General features: G+C 40.0%; 1 protein-coding gene across 1 annotated transcript; it reads left to right on the top strand.

The window, feature by feature from the left end:
- The first annotated feature begins 1,153 nt into the window (after positions 1-1,153).
- LOC307148339 (nuclear factor 7, ovary-like) lies at positions 1,154-22,200 on the top strand. Its single transcript, XM_079853780.1, has 6 exons — positions 1,154-1,811; positions 2,704-2,799; positions 3,012-3,242; positions 3,320-3,342; positions 3,424-3,542; positions 20,823-22,200. Exons 1-6 carry the CDS (start codon positions 1,410-1,412, stop codon positions 21,308-21,310), a joined length of 1,359 nt encoding a protein of 452 aa, XP_079709906.1. The 5' UTR covers positions 1,154-1,409; the 3' UTR covers positions 21,311-22,200.
- Positions 22,201-22,468: the final 268 nt, after the last annotated feature.

Below are 22,468 nucleotides of genomic sequence, written 5' to 3'. Positions count from 1 at the left end.
ACCTGCCGCTTCAGAAGAGGGGCGTTGGTCGCTCTGGGAGAACAGGACTGGAGATGAAGGCGCGGGCGAAGCGTGCGGGGAGAGACCCGGCGTGCATTCGTCCAGATGAGCGCGTTCAGGAGGCCTCTGGTCGCGCCGCTTCTTCCTACGGGGCTCACGGGGCGCCGAAGATGGAAGGTGGGCGGGAACACTCAGCGAGGCGGCGGAAGATCTGGCACGGAGCGTGGCAACAGGCATTCCGTCACAGTGGAGGCAGCCGCCTTTAGTGAGCGCTGCCTCGGCGTGCTCAGGGCCGAGACAGGCAACACACCGAGAGTGTGTGTCAGAGGCGTGCAGGGAGACCCCGCATGAGTCACACACGGTGAGCGGCATTTGAAACAACGCCACGCGCTGTGAAAACAGCGATTTGCTCTCTTAGAATGCTCTTTTTGAGTTAGAAAAAAGGATACTCGTCGGATGCCACAGGGAAACGCTCAGCTTGGCAGACGCCGAGATGCGAAGCAGTTCCGCTGGAAGGCTGTTCGACGACGAGCGGCTTCACTCTGGAGAGAATCAGCGACGAGGTGAGTCGAAAGCTGAAGGAGATAAAATCTGTCAAATGGCGGATTCTCTGTGTATTTATACTCTTCTGTCACGTGCGGTTTCGCGCGCTTGACTCTGGCAGAGTGCCAAGCGCCCCGATTGGTCCGCGCTCCTCTGCTGATCCGCCATTGGTTCGTGCAGTTGCTTTGCACAAGCCAATCAGCACGCTCACGCGAGCTTCTAGCTCTCGCATGTGCTGCAGCAATGCGTTTTAAAATAAAGGCTTCAATATTCTCGAGAAAAGGAGTTTTCCCACAGCGTTTTCAGCGCAGTACGAGAGAACGTTCTCGTAAGGGAACACACAAATAAAGTGTCTTTGAGTATTTTTTTATTGTCAATATTTGTGTTTTTTCATTGTTCTTATAGTGTTTGATTCATGGTTTTATACCATTATACCAGAGAAAGTTTCAATGCAAGTTTTGTTCAAATTTAACCTGAAGAAATCCTGAACCCATACTCAGAATTAGTGCACACACATTTAGGAGCAGTGAGTAGTGAACACACACACACACACACTTGTTTTTGCAGTTTTCTTCTACCCAAAGAAACTCCACCCTCATAAACTCCACCCTCTTTCAACACTTACCACCAGGAAGAGACTGACTTATTCTTTCTCTTTTCTGTCATGATGACTCTCTTCTCTCTCAACAAAAGCAATACAGAAGCAGTGATCAGTGGAGAATGAAGAGAAACACTTTCAAGGATTTGTGAGACATTTGTTTCTGAACAGACAGCAGATCGTTGTGATTCTCTACATGATTCACTTTTAAACCCATCGTTCAGAAAGTGAAAGTAAAGTTTGTGTTGCTGGAGCTCAAACGGTGAAAATGGCTTCACTAAATGTCTCTGCAGAAGAGCTTTCTTGTCCCGTGTGCTGTGAAATCTTCAAGGCTCCTGTTCTTTTATCATGTAGTCACAGTGTCTGTAAAGAGTGTCTTCAACAGTTCTGGAGAACCAAGAAAACTCAGGAGTGTCCTGTCTGCAGGAGAAGATCCTCAAGAGACAATCCTCCATATAATCTGGCATTAAAAAACTTGTGTGAGTCAATCCTGAAGGAGAGAAATGAGACTTGTTCATCAGGATCTGAGGTGATCTGCAGCTTACACAGTGAGAAACTCAAACTCTTCTGTCTGGAGGACAAACAGCCTGTGTGTATAGTGTGCTTTACTTCACAGAAACACGCCAATCACACAGTCAGACCCATCAGTGAAGTGGTTTCATCATATAAGGTAAGACAAATGTCTCTTGTTTCACATGTAAGTGAAAGTGAAGTGTGAAGACCAAATATCATTTCCTGCCAGTATTGAGAATCAAACCTGCAACTTTCGGGTAACCAGTCTGACTCTTTAACCATTAGGCCACAACTTTCCTTCACGACTTCCCTTTACTTTAACTTGTAAAGAACAATACTTAATCATAAACACAAATATTACATTCATGCACTCAATATTTCTCTTTGCCATTTTACTCAACTTCGTATAACATTTACTGTGCTGTGAAAAAGTATTTGCCCCCATCCAGATTTCTTCTGTTTTTGTGTCTCATACTAATTTAAATAATTTTTAATTTAAAACTTAAAACAAAATACAACATAAAACACTGGCAAACTGAGTAAACAAAGAATACAGTTTTCAACACCTATCACCCATGTGAAAAACTAATCACCCCCTTTAGCAGCAATAACTGCAGCCGAACGCTTGTGATAACTGGAGATCCGTCTTTCACAGCGCTGTGGTGGATTTGTCTTTGCAGAACTGCTTTAGTTCAGTGACACTGGAGGGTTTTCAGGACTGGTTGTGTTTAGTCCAGCTGAACCACATTATACATACATTTCAGAGATTTGAGGAATTGGTAACTACAGGGCAAAATACATTTTCACGCAGGCTATTGGATAACTGTTTACTTCAATAAATAACATTGTCTTTTACAAACTGTACTTTGTGTTTACTCAAGCTGCCTTTGTTTTATAGTAGGTTTTAATTTCTGAGTTTAGTATGAGATGTGCACAAAAATAGAGGAAATCAGGATGAGGGCAAATACTATTTAAATCATTGATCATATCACTGTATTGTCTTCTCTTCTTCTCTTCACTGTAATCTGGTGTTTTTTGTTTAATTCTAGGAGGAGCTCAATACGGCACTGAAGACCTTACAAGAGAAACTTAAACTCAGAGAAAACATGAAAGGAGAGTTTGAGAAAACAGTTCAACACATCAAGGTGAGGAAACAGAATCAGGAGTCATGTATAGCATCACTGTATACAGTTATGATTTAATATAATGGATTATAGTTTATTATTTCTGTAAATGACGAGCATCTGCTTCTGGATCTGTCTAATGTCGGGTTTCTGAGTTTATCTCTGATATGAATGATGTGAAGTGTTGATGTGTGTCGATTGAGATGATTGAAGTGAATGTGATGTGATTTCAGTCTCAAGCTGAGCACACAGAGCGTCAGATTAAACAGCAGTTTGAGAAGCTTCATCAGTTTCTCAGAGATGAAGAAGAAGCTACAGTCACTGCACTGAGGGAGGAAGAGGAGCAGAAGAAGCAGATGATGAAGGAGAAGCTGGAGGAGATGAACACACACATCTCAGCTCTTTCACACACAATCAAAGACATGGAGGAGATGATGAAAGCCAATGACGTCTGCTTTCTGAAGGTCTGATTTCAGATCATTGGTTGATCATTGGTTGATTGATTGAGTTCTTGATGATTAATGGTGTGTTTGTTCTGCAGGAGTTTCCAGTCTCAATGGAAAGGTGAGTGATCTGCTCCTGTCTCTGGTCTCTTTGGTTCTGATCCAAAGCCACTGCAGTTCTGACTCCTGAATGTTCTTCCAGAGTCCAGAGCTCACAGCCGGATCCACAGATGGCTTCTGGAGCTTTGATTCATGTGCCACGATACTTGGGCAACCTGCCGTTCAGAGTCTGGAAGAAGATGCAGGACATCGTCCAAAACAGTGAGTCTGACAGCAGAAGATCTGAGCTGGAGAGTTACAGGTTTTTCATGACACCAACTGATAGATAGATAGATAGATAGATAGATAGAAAGATTTGGCTCATTTAAAGATTTCAAAAATGTCAGTCTATGGGATTTTCATCCTCATGTTTAGGAAAACTGTCAGATCCGTTATAAAAGATAAAGCCGGAGTCAGAACAGTCTGAAGGTCTGAGCCGAGTTTGGAGGTTTTTAGGAGGAGTTACAAATAGAAAACTTAGTCTCAGAATAATAACTAGAATGTACTTTTTCTTAAGGAAATGAGGGGTGCTTACCGTGTGAAACTACACTGCCCCCTACACTGCTGGCATGTTCTTAGCCGTTAACATGATTAGCATGATGCTAGGATGATTCTAACACAATCACCATGTTCCTTGCATGTTTAACAAGATGTTAACATGATTACCACGATGCTACTGCATTTAAGTTTGCATTTTGACGTTTTAACACTTAACTAATCACTATTAGCATGTAGCTATTCACTGTTAGTATGTGTAGCATGATGGAAGTCCTGTTTTCTAGCATTAGTCTCAAGACAGGCAATCTCCAATCGTCTTGCTTAACCCCCTGAGGTCGGCTGGCTCGTTTTTTTCCTTATTAGTGAAAAAAATAAATAAAATAAAAATATTACTTTTTATCTTATATGCTTGTGTTATACATCAATCTATCCTGTTAAATGTGTAGTATTTTTGTGTATACTCACAATAAAAACAAAGTGTTGTGCTTTTCGCCAAATAAAGAAGAAAAAAAACATGATGCGAGTTCTGCCTTATCTCTCTCAGTTAAGTCCATTCTGAAACGTGTCCGAAAATGAACCATAACTCAGCGAATACTCAGTCAAACAGGCATACAGACACACAGGCATGAAGCTTGAATTCTCTTCTTTTAAATGAAGTAATTTATATAAAAAACTAATATTCTCATCTTGTGAAATCTGTATTAAAAGAGAGCGATTCCACTTGAGCTAATTACAGCTCATTCAAATGTAATGTGACACGCCCACGGAGAGCGCACGCTATTCAAACGCAAATGACTGAGGCAATCCTGCAAACCTGTGAACGCCCCCATATCAGCTCGAGAAAACACAAGTTTATTCAGATCATTACTTGTTTACACCGTCTCGCAGCGCTGTGAGGAATAATAATAATGGAAACTGTACCTCAGAAGTGCGGGTATATCGAGGAGCGAGCTGAGGAATACTGTAGTACAGGCCTATAAGCAACGTATTAAACTGCAAATTAACATTTATATGCCCTAATATTTCATAAAAACAACGTTACAGTCAGGCGAAATATGAAAGACAACATTTTGTTGACTAGATTTGGGTACAGTTTTTACTGTAGAATATACTGCCACATCAAATAAGCTTTTGTTTAGCAATTTCTATATATATAAAATACTATTTTTGTCAAAAATAAAGTCATCAACTAAGATGTTAGCTGTTCCAATGTTGGCTATATTCAAACTAATGAATACATAAATAAAATGTAGGCCTATAATATTTTTTTTTTTACAAAGAAAGAGTACACTTGAAATATTGTTGAAATTGTAATTATTGTTGTAATTGTAACCTTTTTAATAAAATAGCAAAACATATTTACAAGATAGATGTATATATATATATATATATATATATATATATATATATATATATATATATATATATACAGGTCCTTCTCAATAAATTAGCATATTGTGATAAAGTTAATTATTTTCCATAATGTAATGATAAAAAATAAACTTTCATATATTTTAGATTCATTGCACACCAACTGAAATATTTCAGGTCTTTTATTGTTTTAATACTGATGATTTTGGCATACAGCTCATGAATTTATTGAGATATTATTATTTTTTTCACAAATTGTGCTTGCAAATTGTATAATATCCAAGGTAAACATGTTTGTGCAGTTAATTCTCATACTGTATTTTCAGTTTTGGAATATTTATCCTCTCCCCAAATTTGTCACTAATAAAACACAATACAAATTATTTAAAGAAAAAAATTATATTTACTTGTTTACATCTACCTTATAAATATTTTTTTTATTAAAAAGGTTACAATTACAACAATTCAAGTGTAATCTTTCTTTTTAAAAACTAAAGTATACAAAACGTATTATTTGATGACTTTATTTTTGATAATTTTTGATATTTTTCCTCATCTCAGTATAGCAATAGAGTTTGCTAAAAGCTGTTCATTCAATACAGCAGTATTTGAAAATCGATAATATTTTGTAAAATTACATTTATATTTGTATTTATGTCAAAACCTAGACACTTTATTTCAACATATTTCAGTCGATTTTACTCATCTCAGTATAGCAATACAGTTTGCTAAAACATCATCATTCATTCACACACGCGATTTAAATTTAAACTGTCTTTTTGCGAGCTGTGGTAAACAGCGCGCATCTCGCCGTTCATTCATTCATAAACAGAAACCCAATTCACGTGAGAAGGAAAAAAACTTACTACAGTATTCCTCAGCTCGCTCCTCGATATACCCGCACTTCTGAGGGACATTTTCCATTATTATTATTCCTCACAGCGCTGTGAGACGGTGTAAACAAGTAATGATCTGATTCAACTTGTTTTCTCGAGCTGGCGTTCACAGTATGCACGGATTGCCTCAGTCATTTGCGTTTGAATAGCGCGCGCTCTCCGAGGGCGGAGTCACATTAAAAGTAATTAGATGAGATGAGAACGACTGACATCTTGCTCTTTTCTTACAGATTACATGAACTGTGAATATTTGTTTTTTTATATAAATTACTTCATTTAAAAGAAGAGAATTCAAGCTTCATACCTGTGTGTCTGTATGTCTGTTTGACTGAGTATTCGCTGAGTTGCAGTTCATTTTCGGACGCGTTTCAGAATGGACTACACGGACAGAGAGAAGGCAGAACTCGCTTCGTGTTTATTTTTCTTTATTTGGCAAAAAGCACAACACTTTTTATTGTGAGTATACACAAAAATAATACACATTTAACAGAATCGATTGATGTATGAAACTCCTATGGAAAATCAAAGTCAACAGAGTATTTATGAGTTTCTTTTACACTGATAAAAAAAAGCGAGCTGGTATCGCCGGCGATACCGTCGACCTCTGGAGGTTAACTGTGTCTACGGTAGGCAAAGGCATTCGTTTTCAAGTCGAGTTTGCACGCCACTGCGCAACAATACACACAAACTACCGCGGGATGGCGGGTGTTCATAAACTGTGAACAATGGTAGCTTATTTAATGTATAAATTAATGTATATGTCCAAAAAACGGGTAATGTTATACTTTCTAGTAGTGCTATCGTGGCATAATAATCTGTTTGGTTGTTAAATGTATTACCTGAGTGAAATGAAATCGAATATATCATCCTGTGGAATCATTCATTCACAGACAGCTCGAAGATGTTCAACTAATAAAAATCTTCATCGCTGGCAAAAATATGATGCATTTGAAGACTTGCTCTCACTTGACTGTACTGTAGCCTAGGTCCACGGCGACTTCATCCAACGCTCTTGATGTCCTTTAGGGGCTGTTTACACCTGGCTACTTCATGTGTTTTCTCAGATCGGATAGCTATCTGATTTATCAAAAGGATTAATTTACACCTGGTCACATAAATGTGTTTTTGCGAAACGGATTTAAATCAGATCTTCAATTTCCGCGCTATATGCAGATTTACTGGAGTGCACGTCACCGAAAGCAACAGATATTAGCTTCATTTTATGGGGGGCTCAAGCCCCTTCCCCTTTTGTCTCTAATGGTGCTTTTCCACTACACAGTACCAGCTCGCCTCGGCTCGACTCGACTCGACTCGGCTCTGTTTGGTTTTCCACTGTGTAAAAGTTGTACCTGTACCGGCTTCCAGGTACTTTTTTTCGTACCACCTCCGGCGAGGTTCTAAGCAGGCTGACGCGAGCTGAGGCGATACTAAAATGTGACGTGCAAACAAGGCAGACTGCTGATTGGTCAGAGAGAATCGTCACTATTCACTGCGTCATCATTGCACGCGCCAGACGGAGTATCCTGAATAAAAAAACAAAAGCAAAAACATCCAAAAACAGCATACACTCGATTTCCTCCATTGTCCTGTGTGTGTGGGTAGCGGGTGTATCTCGCGTAAAAGATTAAGTCTCTATGACGACGCTATGACGACCAGGTACTATTGTGGAGGTACTATCTGCAATGGAAAACGGAGCGAAAAGCGTGCCGAGCTGAGTCAAGGCGAGGCGAGTCGAGTCGAGCCGGTACTGGTAATGAAAAAGCGCCATAAATGTATTGTGCCCCTCTCTGATAAATGTAAATAATAATAATTATTAAAATAAATATTATAATAAATAACAATACACTTATACACCATTGCCACTAACAATAATAATACAAAAAAATCTATAATTTTTTTTGGGGGGCGGAGGTAAAGTGGTAGGCGGAGTTTCCTTTGCAGCGCTATATACGCAGCAGTTCGCCGCGAGTCTTCAAACCGCACGGGCAGCAGGTAATGTTAAGCTAATACGGAAAAGTTACATGTATCCTACCATGCTCCTGTTAAAGTTGCGGCTAGTGTGATGGCAAAATGAGGCTTCCTGAACCACTGAGACCTCGCAGCCCATTGCTTCAGCCAAAGGTTCATTACTCGAAGCTTCATTCAACATTGCTCACTAGTGACATCTAGCTACTGTGCAAAGAAATAGCAGACAAATTAATTCATTCTGAACCAGTATTTTTTTTATAAAATATATATATATATTAAAAAATATAAATTTTATAAAAATATTTTTATAAATAAAATTGTTATTTTTATTTTGTACTCGCTGTTAATGTCTGTAACCTTTCATTTGCAATAATAAAAAGACATGAGCATACATTTATCCATTACCTGTGTATAATATAAAATCGTTCTATCTTTCTCTGTCTGAATTTAATTGTGCAGAGTCACACATACAGTTAATTAATCATAAATTGTTTGGAGAGTGACAGTATCAACAACAACAGTGACACTGTGTTGAGTGCAGTGCTTATGTTGGAGGGTGTGTAATAAAGTAAATTGCAACAGAATAGTCTGGAAGGAAGGATTACAATAGATTTTTATTGAGAAACAGAATTATTTCAAGTGTGTTGGGGTTTAGACGATTCCTCTTCTCAGACAAAATCTCTCCAGCCTTGGAAAAGATCCTTTCACAAGGAACAGAGGATGCAGGCGAACATAAAAATGCCAGTGCCAGCTGGTGTAAATGAGGACACTGATGCTTCTGTTGAGCCCAGAGGATTCCCTCTTTCTTGCTGGCTCCATTACCAGGAAAAAGGAAGGGGTCACAAAAAGCAAACAAATCCAAAAGGGCAATCCAAATCAGTAAACGGGAAGATGTGGATATAGCAATTACAATAAGTAAAGCAGAAGCCAAAGCACAAATCTGGTCATAAATTAATAAATAATGGCAGATATATTGGGATGCAGAGGAGAAAGGGAGACATTTACCGTAAAACTTCAAATAATAGCCGAGTCCCAAATAGACGCCTGTCTCTTTTAAACGCCTGGTGTGACGACAGGTTTGGGTAAATAAAGGCCGGTCTCAAATAGAGGCCTGGGGCCTGTACCATGAAGCCGGATTAGGTGGCTAGCCAGCTATGTTTCAGCTTAGTTTCCGCCAACCCTGGGTTTTAGGTACTATGAAAGTAGCTCGGCTTTAATCGGTGTTCGTTGCCATGGTATCTTACGCTGCACGGCTAACCTGCTCCGGGGCAGGTTATGTTCTGGATTCAAGATCTCAGACTGAAGTTTGACCAATCAGCTGAGAGCAAAGAAACATATAGGTGACGTAACTAATTCCCAGTGTCTGTTGCAATGTCTTCACCTTTTAAATGTTTTCTTTATTTGTTATTTGATTGTTCATAAGCAAAAAAAACCTGTGGACATCTCAGCGCAGATTGTTAGACGAGCACTTCGTAGAGAAAGAGTTTCAAGAGTTTTGTTTGAAAGATACAGATTTTCCGCGGAAGGAATATCTTATTTTTGCAAACTTCTTGGGCCGCACATAAATAATTTGACACGTCGAACTGCACGAACGACACGTCATGCACTTACTGTACCGCAAATGGTATTGCGTTGCGTTTTTTCACAAGGTGGTCCTCGCGCTGCAGGAGTGCATTAATAGTTTCATAGAGTTCCCCGGACATTTTATCGATCATGTCCATAAAAGAGGGCTTTTATAAAATTGCCGGTAAGATATATTGATAGGGCAAAATCACATGAACACATTTTTTTTCTTTCAAAAAGCATATTTCAAAAATGTATACTATACAATACAGTACATGTTAAGAATTATTTTAAATCTTTTTTATTATTATTCTGTTAATCTTATGATAGGATTTATTGGAGCAATAGACTGCACACATGTTGCAATCTCCACTGCTCTAGGAGAACATAAGGCAGATTATGTTAATAGTAAGTCCTTTCACAGCCTTAATGTTCAAGTAGGCCTACATGTGAGATGATTATTTTCTGTGAGATGAATCTTTAAATTAATAGTAACATTAACATATATAACAATGATCTACTAAACATTTCATCTGCAGATGACTTGTGGTCATGAACGTATGATCACAAGTTTGGATGCCAAATGGCCTGGCTCCAGTGCATGACCAGGAATTTTCTGTGAGTCTGTGTTGTGTCAGTGCTTTGAGGAAAGAAAGTTAAATTTGGTACAGTACAAAACATGACCCTCTATCATGACCCTCAGACAGGGCCACAGCACCGCTTCAATGTGGCCCTCAGTAAAACCAGAGTGAAGATCGAGATGACCTTTGGTATCCTAAAGGCACATTTCAACTGTGTTTGGCCCTTAAGAGTCACCAGAGTGGGCATCACAGATAGTGGCTGCATGTGCCATTCTGCACAATATAGCCAGTAGAAAGGAGCAAGAACCACCACAAAACCAGCTTCTCCCCGATGAAACTGACCCGATCACACTTGACCACCCAGCTGATGCAGATGTAGATGCAATCACCATACAATATTACACTTAATAAAGGCACATTGAAACTGCATATAGGCCTCAAACTGTTTTATTGGTTTTGTGGGATGGGAGGAAGAAAGAGAGAAAGAGAAAGTTGCATTAATAAATATTCATACTAAAGTGTTACTTGGTTAAATAAGTTCACATACTGAGGTCAGTTTTATCCAGCTGTTTGATCTCCAATTTTTTATTCTTTTATTTGGAGCCTCCTCAGCTCACAGTCCAGCTCCTTTAGTGTGCAGTCTGATACGCCTTTGCAGTCTAGTTTGAGACTCCTTTAGTGTGCAGTCTAGTTTGAGACTCCTTTAGTGTGCAGTCTAGTTTAAAACTCATTTAGTGTGCAGTCTAGTTCGAGACTCCTTTTGTACAGGGCCCTGACAAGTCTGTTTCCTCCTGAAACATAATTCCACCACAAACATGATCTTTACAAGTTTTCTGGAGGCTCATCAAATCACAAAAAGTTCCTTGACTTCCTACGTACAAACACAGGACTGACTGTAATTTATGTCAAGGTTTTTAAATCCTTGTTCACATTTGTTCTGAAGCCCATTGAGGTAGAGGCTTCAGTTTCTGTAGCAGGTTGTGAAAAATCCTACAATAATAGAGATGTGTAAGGGCCAGTCCCTTTTTTAGCCACACATTCAAATGTTTGCCATAGTAAAAAGCCTATGCATTCACCTCAGCAACTGTCTGAGAGCACAGACAGTGTCTTCATCATTTCCTCCACCCTAATAAATAAAAGTAGGCCAATATAAAGCATAACTGTTGTAAAGCAGGTTATGTTTCTGGTGTTCTGTCTGTTGCATACTGACCTCTGTGTGGGAGACTGTGTGTGTGTGTGCTGGCTTCAACAGGGACACTGTATTAACTCTACTGCAGAACATACAGTCAGCCATATTTACAACTTAAAAAAGTAGTAATGTATTGTACACGTACCCAGTGTTACTTGCTAAGAGGAGCCAGCACCAGGGTCAGATTGTACCTGTAATCCCATCCATAATCGGCCGTCCCTTATTGCTACTCAGAGCCAACTCCTCCACCAGTGTATTCTTGAGGAGTGGCCCTCCACCGGTTTTCTGAATTTAACTCTTTATTTCTGTTTGCTGCAAACGTGTTTGTGATAAAATGTTCACAGAAATAATAAAAGGTTGTGGTAAATACCTTTTTGAATTATATTTTTATATGTTGTCTTTATCTGCTGTCAAGAACGTTTGGAGTTGGGGTTGCATCTAAAAATCAATGAATATTAATCTTTCTTACATGCACATTTTTTATATATTATAAAAATAGGCTAAAATATAACATCATTTTACATGAATAGCCTATACAACGTATTTGTTTAACTTACACATTAACGCAATCAGCAATCTTTTTCCAACAGTCTTATCTTCTCTTTGGCAGCAGACCGTATTGTTTCGAGCTTGAAATACATATTTAAATTCATGGTAATTCTGAATGATTATCTCTTGCCCCTCCGCGGAAAAATATATCGCTCTCGCTCTATACATATCGAACGCGATTGGTTGTTCGGTGCCAACGTGACTTTGGTATGTGCACGCGCGCGTGGAGTAATCATAGCTTAAAGCTCAAAGCCTGAGTTGACAGAGAAAGTTGATGAGCTGCATCATGGTACCAATAAAGCCTGATCGCATCGGTTTGGTTTTGTCGACTCAAAACTAATCCTGTAACCCCGAGTTTGTTCAACTACCATCATGGTACAGGCCCCTGGTCTGTTTTTTAGTATCGGGTTATATGATCTTCTAAAACCAGTCAGATCGTCTGTTCTATGTTTTGAATTAGATTTCACGTGACAGACGCAACCGTTCATGAACGACTCATCACTGCGCGCGCGCGCGTGTGTGTGTGTGTGTGTGTGTGTGTGAGGGGAAAAGAGGATATAATACATTTCATTAACTTCGGGATGTTATCCTTAGGTATGTGGCCTGACAGTAGCTTCTGATGGAAGCGAGGATCACCTTTGTTTCAAAGAGGGAGAGTCGTGTTTTTTTTTTAAACAATACAAAGTGAAAATAAAGTGGCATTTTGGGGTTAATATTGAAAGGACAGTTACCATGGCGAATACACAATATTAACAAGAACTGTTAATGAAACATGGAAACGCTCCTGGTGAATAGAATGAAAATCACCCCTGCATGCAAATCCTTCTCAGCTAACACACGTACCAGTAACGTGATTTATTGGTATTTTACTTTTATTCTTACTAATTTACAATGTAACAACGTTGCATGCTCGTAGTTTCCTTTGCACTTTATACACAGCGCGCGCCGCCGCATTTGCGCGTTTGAAGAGTGTGCGCTATGAACACAGTAACGGCTGACATGACAGGAACGTCCGTTTTTCTGAGGTAAAAGACTTTTTATTTTAGCGTACACATGCGTCGCTGTCTGGTAGTCCATATTGTGCTGGGTTTTCTGAAGTAGTTGTGATTCGCCTCTTATAACATGCTCTAAATGCACATAGTTCAGCCCTCTTACATTAAATGTTTTTGTTAAACACATTCGAATTAATTATAAATAAAACATAATATAATGTGGTAACCTCCTACTGTCATGCTTGAACATCTCAACACTAAATTAAAGGCCTGTCTCTTATAGACGCCTGTCTCAAATACAAGCCGGTGCAGTTCGGCGATTTGGGTAAATAGAAGCCCGGGCTATTATTTGAAGTTTTACGGTATATAACATTCAACAAAAGGTTGGGACAGAGAGGGTCACGGGAAGGAATCGAATGGAAGAAATTATCTTCACTAGATTAAGGATAGGACACTGTGGATTAAATAAATATTTACATATTATGGGTAAACTCATATCAGATAGGTGTGAATTTTGTGATAATATTGAATCTGTGGAACATTGACTGTCAGAAATATGAGAAGGAAAGAACAAAGATGAGTGAGGGCATAAGAAGGTTAGGGGGACAAGGAAATTCACTTAAAGAGTTGCTGGGGAAACAATTAAATGATATGAGTACACTGTTATTTATCTCCGGCCCACACTCCAGTACAGTAGGTTCAGCGCAAAAAGGAAGCGTGTTCCGGGGCAAACGTTCCTTTAATGCTATTTTGCAGGTTTAGAAAACAGTTGCGCCACTAACCAGGAAAAAATAGTTTAAAGTCAGTGGCGCGTTGCTCATGTTATTCATATGCTATTTTAAGGGCGCATGCTTGGCCATAATCAATGTAGCGTGTGCACAACGCGCATACACTTTGATTCTCTCATCTAAACAGAAGCAGCAGTTTCATTTTTGCAAATCATACATTATTACGATAGATAGATAGATAGATAGATAGATAGATAGATAGACAGATAGACAGATAGATAGACAATTTATTATAAAAGCATACATCTAGCTTACACATTTACCCAAGTTAATTTGGGTGTGTTTCTCCATCCCCAACGTCCCTGACGAGAACGTCGGTCTCCTTGGCTGTGAACCATTCCTGGCGCGCGTCTGGCGAATCCGCCGTTATAATAGGAATCCGCTTTAGAACAAACGCGCCTGCTCTCAAAGGGAATGTGAGATGTCGCTCTGATTGGTTTATTTCACGTTACGCCCAAACCACGCCTATGAATAATGAAGCTACTTCAGACCAACCCATTTTAGATTTGCGCCTGGCGCTAGAGTCATTTAACCCACCGGGAAAATAGCAACAGCGCCAAGACCCGCCCAACAAAGTTACTTGCGCTTTGACACTTGCGTTTCAGATCGTTAAAATAGGGCCCTGAGTCTGAAAATGTCATTCGTTTTTGTCCGAGGCCATAGCAAGTGTTATTAGCTTGGGGAAATACATCTAGTGAAAGGAAGTTTTAAGTCCATGTCCAGCTCTAAATTGTAAGGAATTTATATATTTGATTTCAAAGTACACTTTACAATAAGGTTAATTTGTTTATTATTCATATTAACTAACATTAACTAATCATGAGCAAAACATTTATAGGCTACGGTAGGTCTATTTGTTAATCTTAGTTAATACTACAACTTTTTAGTAAATGCTGAAATTAATATTAACTAATGTAACCCAGTTAGGGTTATTATTAATTACATTAACAGCTATTTACTGAGTAAAAAAAAAAAAAAAGTTTTATGATGCAGATAGTATCAAAAAAGTGTCTGTGAGTTCAGTTGATATATCTATGTACTGCCCCTTTTAAGAGTTACGCTAAACTATAAAGTTTGATTGGGATGTACATGCAAAAACGTGTCTCTGCCCAGCATGTTTGTTCATTTATTTATTGGAAGTTAAATTTATTCAGTCGTTAAATTGATATATAAAATAAATCATCATCTATTGCCTTACACATGCCCCCGTACTGGCCTATGCCAATTCAGTTAAGCCCTATGTCCTGCATGTCGACGCAAGCTTGAGTGGTTTAGATGCCGTGTTAAATCAGGAACACCCAGATGGACTGAGACCTATCGCATATGCCAGCCGCAAACTGAGTGCTGCTGAACGCAACTATCCCATTCATTAGTTGTAATTCCTGGCACTCAAGTGGGCCGTTGTGGATAAATTCCACGATTACCTGTACGGAGCAAAGTTCACAGTTAGGATGGATAACAACCCCCTCACCTACATTCTGACCACGCTAAGCTTAGTGCAACTGGACATCGGTGGCTGGCAGCCTTAGCCACATATGACTTTAGCCTTCAGTACAAGCCGGGCCGTCACAACATTGATGCAGACGTACTGTTGCGCTATCCCTCACCCACTGAGTTGTCGCAAGAATGGTTGGACTTACCAAGATCAGGAGTAAGGGCCATCTGTCAGCTGGCTGATACTCACACCTCCGATGAGTCATACAATAGGCTGGTGGATCAGTTGGGTGCTACTCCAGAAGTCATTCCCTCTGTGTATGTTTATCCTGTACAGTTAGAAATGGGACACAAAGAGCAGTTGTCCAACTCTGAATTGAGACTAGCACATGAGCAAGACCCCATCATCAGACAGGTGAAGCAGGAAGTGGAGAAAGGGCATACACTCACCTAAAGGATTATTAGGAACACCTGTTCAATTTCTCATTAATGCAATTGTCTAATCAACCAATCACATGGCAGTTGCTTCAATACATTTAGGGGTGTGGCCCTGGTCAAGACAATCTCCTGAACTCCAAACTGAATGTCAGAATGGGAAAGAAAGGTGATTTAAGCAATTTTGAGCGTGGCATGGTTGTATGTGCCAGACGGGCCGGTCTGAGTATTTCACAATCTGCTCAGTTACTGGGATTTTCACGCACAACCATTTCTAGGGTTTACAAAGAATGGTGTGAAAAGGGAAAATCATCCAGTATGCGGCAGTCCTGTGGGCGAAAATGCCTTGTTGATGCTAGAGATCAGAGGAGAATGGGCCGACTGATTCAAGCTGATAGAAGAGCAACTTTGACTGAAATAACCACTCGTTACAACCGAGGTATGCAGCAAAGCATTTGTGAAGCCACAACACGCACAACCTTGAGGCGGATGGGCTACAACAGCAGAAGACCCCACCGGGTACCACTCATCTCCACTACAAATAGGAAAAAGAGGCTACAATTTGCACAAGCTCACCAAAATTGGACAGTTGAAGACTGGAAAAATGTTGCCTGGTCTGATGAGTCTTGATTTCTGTTGAGACATTCAGATGGTAGAGTCAGAATTTGGCGTAAACAGAATGAGAACATGGATCCATCATGCCTTGTTACCACTGTGCAGGCTGGTGGTGGTGGTGTAATGGTGTGGGGGATGTTTTCTTGGCACACTTTAGGCCCCTTAGTGCCAATTGGGCATCATTTAAATGCCACGGCCTACCTGAGCATTGTTTCTGACCATGTCCATCCCTTTATGACCACCATGTACCCATTCTCTGATGGCTACTTCCAGCAGGATAATGCACCATGTCACAAAGCTCGAATCATTTCAAATTGGTTTCTTGAACATGACAATGAGTTCACTGTACTAAAATGGCCCCCACAGTCACCAGATCTCAACCCAATAGAGCATCTTTGGGATGTGGTGGAACGGGAGCTTCGTGCCCTGGATGTGCATCCCACAAATCTCCATCAACTGCAAGATGCTATCCTATCAATATGGGCCAACATTTCTAAAGAATGCTTTCAGCACCTTGTTGAATCAATGCCACGTAGAATTAAGGCAGTTCTGAAGGCGAAAGGGGGTCAAACACAGTATTAGTATGGTGTTCCTAATAATCCTTTAGGTGAGTGTATACTTACCACTACAAAAAGTTCTAACCTCATTGAGACTCTCTTACGGCAACAGGGCTTGAAAGCTGAACATTCGCCACAACCTCTTGTACCGAATTACAACAAGTACCAGCGGGAGAGAGAGACAGCAACTAGTTTTACCCGAAAGATACCGGGCCCAGGTGTTACAGTCTCTTCATGACGAGTCAGGTCACCTTGGAATTGACAGAACCACAGAACTTTGCAAAGATCGTTTCTACTGGCCACGCATGAATAAAGACGTGGAGCAGTATGTGAAGGAATGTGGACGATGTATCACTAGGAAGACTTAACCTCAAAGATCAGCTTAAATGAATAGCATAATGAGCAGTGGCCCACTAGATCTTGTCTGCATCGATTTCCTGTCTATTGAACCCGACTCGAAGGGAATCTCCAACGTGCTGGTCATCACAGATCATTTCACCCGCTATGCTCAGGCATATCCTGCAAGAGACCAGAAAGCATTAACAGTGGCCAAGATCCTTGTGGAAAGGTTTTTATACATTATGGTTTGCCGGCACGCATCCACTCTGACCAGGGGCGTGATTTTGAAAGTAGGCTCATCAAAGAACTCCTTGGAATCTTGGGAATTCGCAAGTCTTACCACCCTCAAGGAGACCTGCAGCCGGAGCGTTTCAATCGAACTCTTCTGTCCATGCTGGGTACCTGGATCCTGCCCAGAAGAACAGGTGGAGCCAAAGCATCAGTCAGTTGGTGCATGCGTACAACTGTACTAAAAATGAAGCAACTGGTTACTCACCTTATTACTTGTTGTTCGGGAGAGAGGCTCGTCTTCCGGTGGATGTATGCTTTGGGACTTCGGCTGCTGGTGAAAGTGGGATGAAACATCAGCAGTATGTCGAGAGAATGAAAAAAGAGCTGCAGAATGCCTTCCACTTAGCCTCTGAGAGTTCTCTAAAGACACAGCAAAGGAACAAGAGACTGTACGACCGTAAAGTGAAACATCAGACTTTGGAGAAAGGAGATCGGGTGCTTATTAAGAACCTGGCCATTACAGGAAAGCATAAGTTACAGGATCGCTGGAACTCCTTACCTTACCTCGTTATGGAGAAACTGCCAAACTTACCTGTATACAGGGTAAAGCCAGAGACCGGCACATGAAGTGTCAGGACCTTGCATCGAGACCATTTGTTACCTATTGGAGATAGAGTGAGGTTGTACTTACCTGATGAGAGGAAAGAGGTTCAGCGTCCAGTGGTGACCAGGTCAAAAGCTGTGGAGAAAACACAAAGAGAGCAATCAGCACAATATTCAGCACGCTGTGATTCAATAGATCACTCTGATAGTGATGAAAGTAGCCTGTGTGATTACTTCCCAGTTCAACAAAGGAGACCGGTCAGACAGATGCACCCCCCATCAGTAAATACAGAAAACTCAGAGGTCCATAACAGCCCTGAAAGAATTCCTAATCAAAGGGAAGTGATGAGGGATCTACCAGAGTGGGAAGCAGAATGTATCTCTCTGCCGACTCCTGATCGGATAGAGGATCTGGAATCAGAAGGGGGAGACAGGCAGTTCATTAATTCCCCAAAAGAAGCAGAAACGGAAAGAGTTGAACTTCGTCCAAAGAGACAAGTAAAACCAGTGAAAAAACTGAGTAATGATGAACTGGGGCAATCTACGGACAGACCCCTAACCCTAGTATATAGGGGTATGGTGGTGCAAATTGAAGATTTCCCAAGAAAGAAAAATGTTTGCAAAACATTGTGGTGCCACCCTATGGCCCTGTGCTCTCAATGTTTTGGATTGAGTAAAAACTTAAAATCTAGAGCCATGGTACTAATGTAGATGGCTAGTCTCATGGGGACATGAGTCATAAAGAAGGGGGAGAGTGTAACCCAGTTAGGGTTATTATTAATTACATTAACAGCTATTTACTGATTAAGTAGAATTTATAAGTTTTATGATGCAGATAGTATCATAATAGTGTCTGTGAGTTCAGTTGATATATCTATGTACTGCCCCTTTAAGAGTTACGCTAAACTATAAAGATTGATTGGGATGTACATGCAAAAACGTGTCTCTGCCCAGCATGTTTGTTCATTTATTGTTGATTGGTTAATTTTTGACTTATGCCCGCCTCTGTGAAGAGAAGTGAACTTCTGATTGGAGAGAGAGGGGGAGAGGGAGATTTGGCGATCGCGAGAGAAGGAGTTCGGAGAGTTGTGAGATTAAGACGAAAAAGATAGCGAATTTAATGACTGAATTAGTGTGTTAAATTTATATCCTGTGTTTTGAAGACTTTTGTTTGTTTTGCTTGTGTTTTATACTCAGTACAAGAGTTTAAAGTAAAGTTATTTTTCTTCTGAGTCTGCTTCCCAGAGCAGCACGAAGCTTCGTTCATTATTGAGACTGAGAGTGAGAAACTAGACGACTAACTGGAGGTTGACCGCATATAGTGATCTGAGTTTCGTTCATTTCGAGGACAAGACTGATTTCTGTGGCTGAATTAGAGCTCCGGGATCCGGAAAAGGCTGCACTCTTATCCCCGCTGTCATAGTGGAGAGAACCGCGCCGCCTTTCTCCTGACTGCCGGGGGGGGGGGGGGGACTACAGGACGATCCGCCGTTTCCAAGGAGGAACATCGCGGAGTTCATCTGTGTTCATCTGCGTACATCAGGAGTTCAGGTGATCTGTTGATTTATTTTGGCTCATTCAAGTGAAGAGGCCATTTGCTGTTTTCAAGGCCACAACGCTCCCCAGCAACGTCACAGGCCTGCAACGGGGTGGGTTGTTTTGACTGTTGTGTGTGTGTGTGGGCCCACGCATTTATATTGATTGTTTTTCTGTTATTTTTGTGTTTTATTCTGTTGGTTTTGGTTTTATATACCAACTAAGTGTGGTTTGGGGGTACTGATTTTCCCCACCTCTTCCATACAGTGTCTACTATCTCATTCATACAGTGTCTACTGATATTTCTATTGGTGATTTCCTACTTACGGTGTACTGCATCTATTTTGGGGGTATTAAATGTTGTTTTCTATACTGGAAAGTAATTAACAGGTATTAAGAGGTATTTATCAAAAGTAATATACATTTCTGACTTTTGCTAATCCATTCCAGTGTTTATTAATACTTTATTCATTTATTTTATTAATTTTTCCCTTTTTGTTTTAATAAATCCTTTTGTTAATCTCTTTAAACTTACCTTTTGTGTGGATTGAGTTTTTTTTCCTCTTGAGTTTAATTTCCATTCGGTATACCAAAAGAGTATAAATATGTATAATCTGGGTTACGGTAGCCAACTAGGGTAATAGGATAGACATTAATTTAAAGTCGAGAGGCATTGTTAGAACCTGGGTGCTCCACCCTATTAAATGTTAAGGGTAGGGGGCACTACACTAAGATAAATGGTGTAGAAGTGCAGTTCATTATTAGTTCATGTTAACAAATTTAACTAAACCTTATTGTAAAGTGTTACTGATTTCATGATAGCTAACACTTTAATGAATACATACAATTTATAACATCAACATAACTAAACATGAATTCCTCATAATTACCTACTTGATTCTCTGTTTTGTTTGGTAAAGTAAATTATATTTAGTAATATTATCATCATTTCCCTATTTTTGTTTGATGTGTTATTCTAATTATATCAACATCTTTTCATTGCTGCTGCTCTCCATCGAACGAGATATTCCAATTAATTGTGAGGAAGTCAAATATATAAACACACAACAGACAGACAGACGGATACTGCTTTAAATACAGGTGATTTATTTTCAAAAAATGTTTTTAAAAAAAGTGCCCTTTTTGGTCCTTCCGCCCCAGAGGAGGTCTGTGCACGCCACTGTAAACGCTGATGATAAAACGAGTGTGAAACTAATAACAGCACTGACAGTGATCAGAGGAAAATGTGTTTGATCAACAGGACGAGTGTCATAACTCATAATAATCTGTGTTGGGTTCACTGTCGATCATTATATGAAGATCAGAATAAAAGCTTCTGTTGATTGTGTCTCATCAGCTCCTGTGATTCTGGATCCAAACACTGCGAATCCACTTCTCGTCCTGTCTGATGATCTGACCAGTGTGAGAAACAGCGGGAACAATCCACTTCTTCCTGATAATCCAGAGAGATTTAACTGTCTCTGTGTTCTGGGTTCAGAGGGTTTTAACTCAGGAACACACTGCTGGGATGTGGAGGTTAAAGAGTGTAGAGTCTGGAGTCTTGGAGTAACTACAGCATCAAACCAGAGGAAGGGACGCGTTTTCTTCAACACTGATGTCTGGTGTGTGAAGTATGGATGGATTACACGTTCTGGTTTTCGTATTAAACAGAAGCTTGATCATGTGAGAGTGAATCTGGACTATGACGGAGGAACGGTGTCGTTCTCTGATCCTGTAACTAACAAACATCTACACACATTCACAACCACCTTCACTCACACACTCTTTCCATTCTTCTGGTGTTTTCATGGCTCTCTGAGGATCTTACCTGTCAATATCCAGTAACCGTCACTCCTGTAGATCTGGATCTTCCTGCTTTCATCATGTTTCCAGTGTTTACTCCATATCTCATGAGTAAGAGTGCTGTTGAGCTGAGTATCAGTACGCTGGCTGTGATTGGGCCGTGATGATCACATGACTGATATCCCTCACGAATAGTTCATTTTATGAAGTACTTAAGTACCGTTCAAGTATACTTTATGTAGTGAGTATACTAATGTCAATGTACTTGTAATAAACTTGTAAGTGTACTATTTCAACACTGCTCGGGTGTAAACTGGCCCAGTTTAGTATATAAAAGTATGAGTTTAAGTGTAGAGGAGAGCGGGGCACAACCTAACGCTTTTTGACTTTCTCAGTTTGTGTAAATCTACTTTGGGTTCAGAGTATTTATGTTTTCCCATATTAATTTCACACATAAACTACATACTATTTGTACTGCATCTGTACTACAAGTGAACTTATAAGTATACTACTAGTTTACTATTTTAATACTAGTAGTAAAAACAAATAGTTTATGAAAGAACACTTTGAAGTATACTCTCAGCAAACTATTTGTAAGAGCCATTGTGTCTTTATTCTAAACTCTGTCATGTACGTGTGTGTCCAGTAGGGGTCTCTCTTGTGTCCAGTAGGGGTCTCTCTTGTGTCCAGTAGGGGTCTCTCTTGGGTAACTGTTTCTAGAATATAGGGGAAACCCGTCTTTCAGGGAACAGGTGTTGCTGCAGGGAAGGTGCACACAGGGTTTGAACGCTACATTAAGTTATGCTATGCAAGTAGGAGATCATACTGGTGAAGGACTGGAACTGTGTATTTGTTGACTGTTTGCTTGGATTCTTGCTTACTTGAGACGAAGACCAGTCACGGTAAAATAAATCTACAGCTGTAAGCATATTAACTTGTGTGTGGACATTGCAGTGAATAATAACTGGTAACACTTTACTTGAAGGGGTGTGCATAGGACTGACATGAAAAGAGCATGACTCATATGAAGGAGGTTTTATGCTTGTTTACTGTCATTAAGTGTCATTCGCTCAATTATGACTTTTTTATGCAAATATGACATTGTTTGAGATGTCTTTGTTATGACCTTGATATAAACCAATACATCATAGCCTGTCATAAATGTGTCATAAACAATAAACATGACATAGCAGATTAATT

This window comes from Squalius cephalus, assembly GCF_949319135.1.
Source record: "Squalius cephalus genome assembly, chromosome: 20".
In the NCBI taxonomy this organism is placed as follows: Eukaryota; Metazoa; Chordata; class Actinopteri; order Cypriniformes; family Leuciscidae; genus Squalius; species Squalius cephalus.
This window is presented reverse-complemented; position numbering and strand designations above follow the sequence as displayed.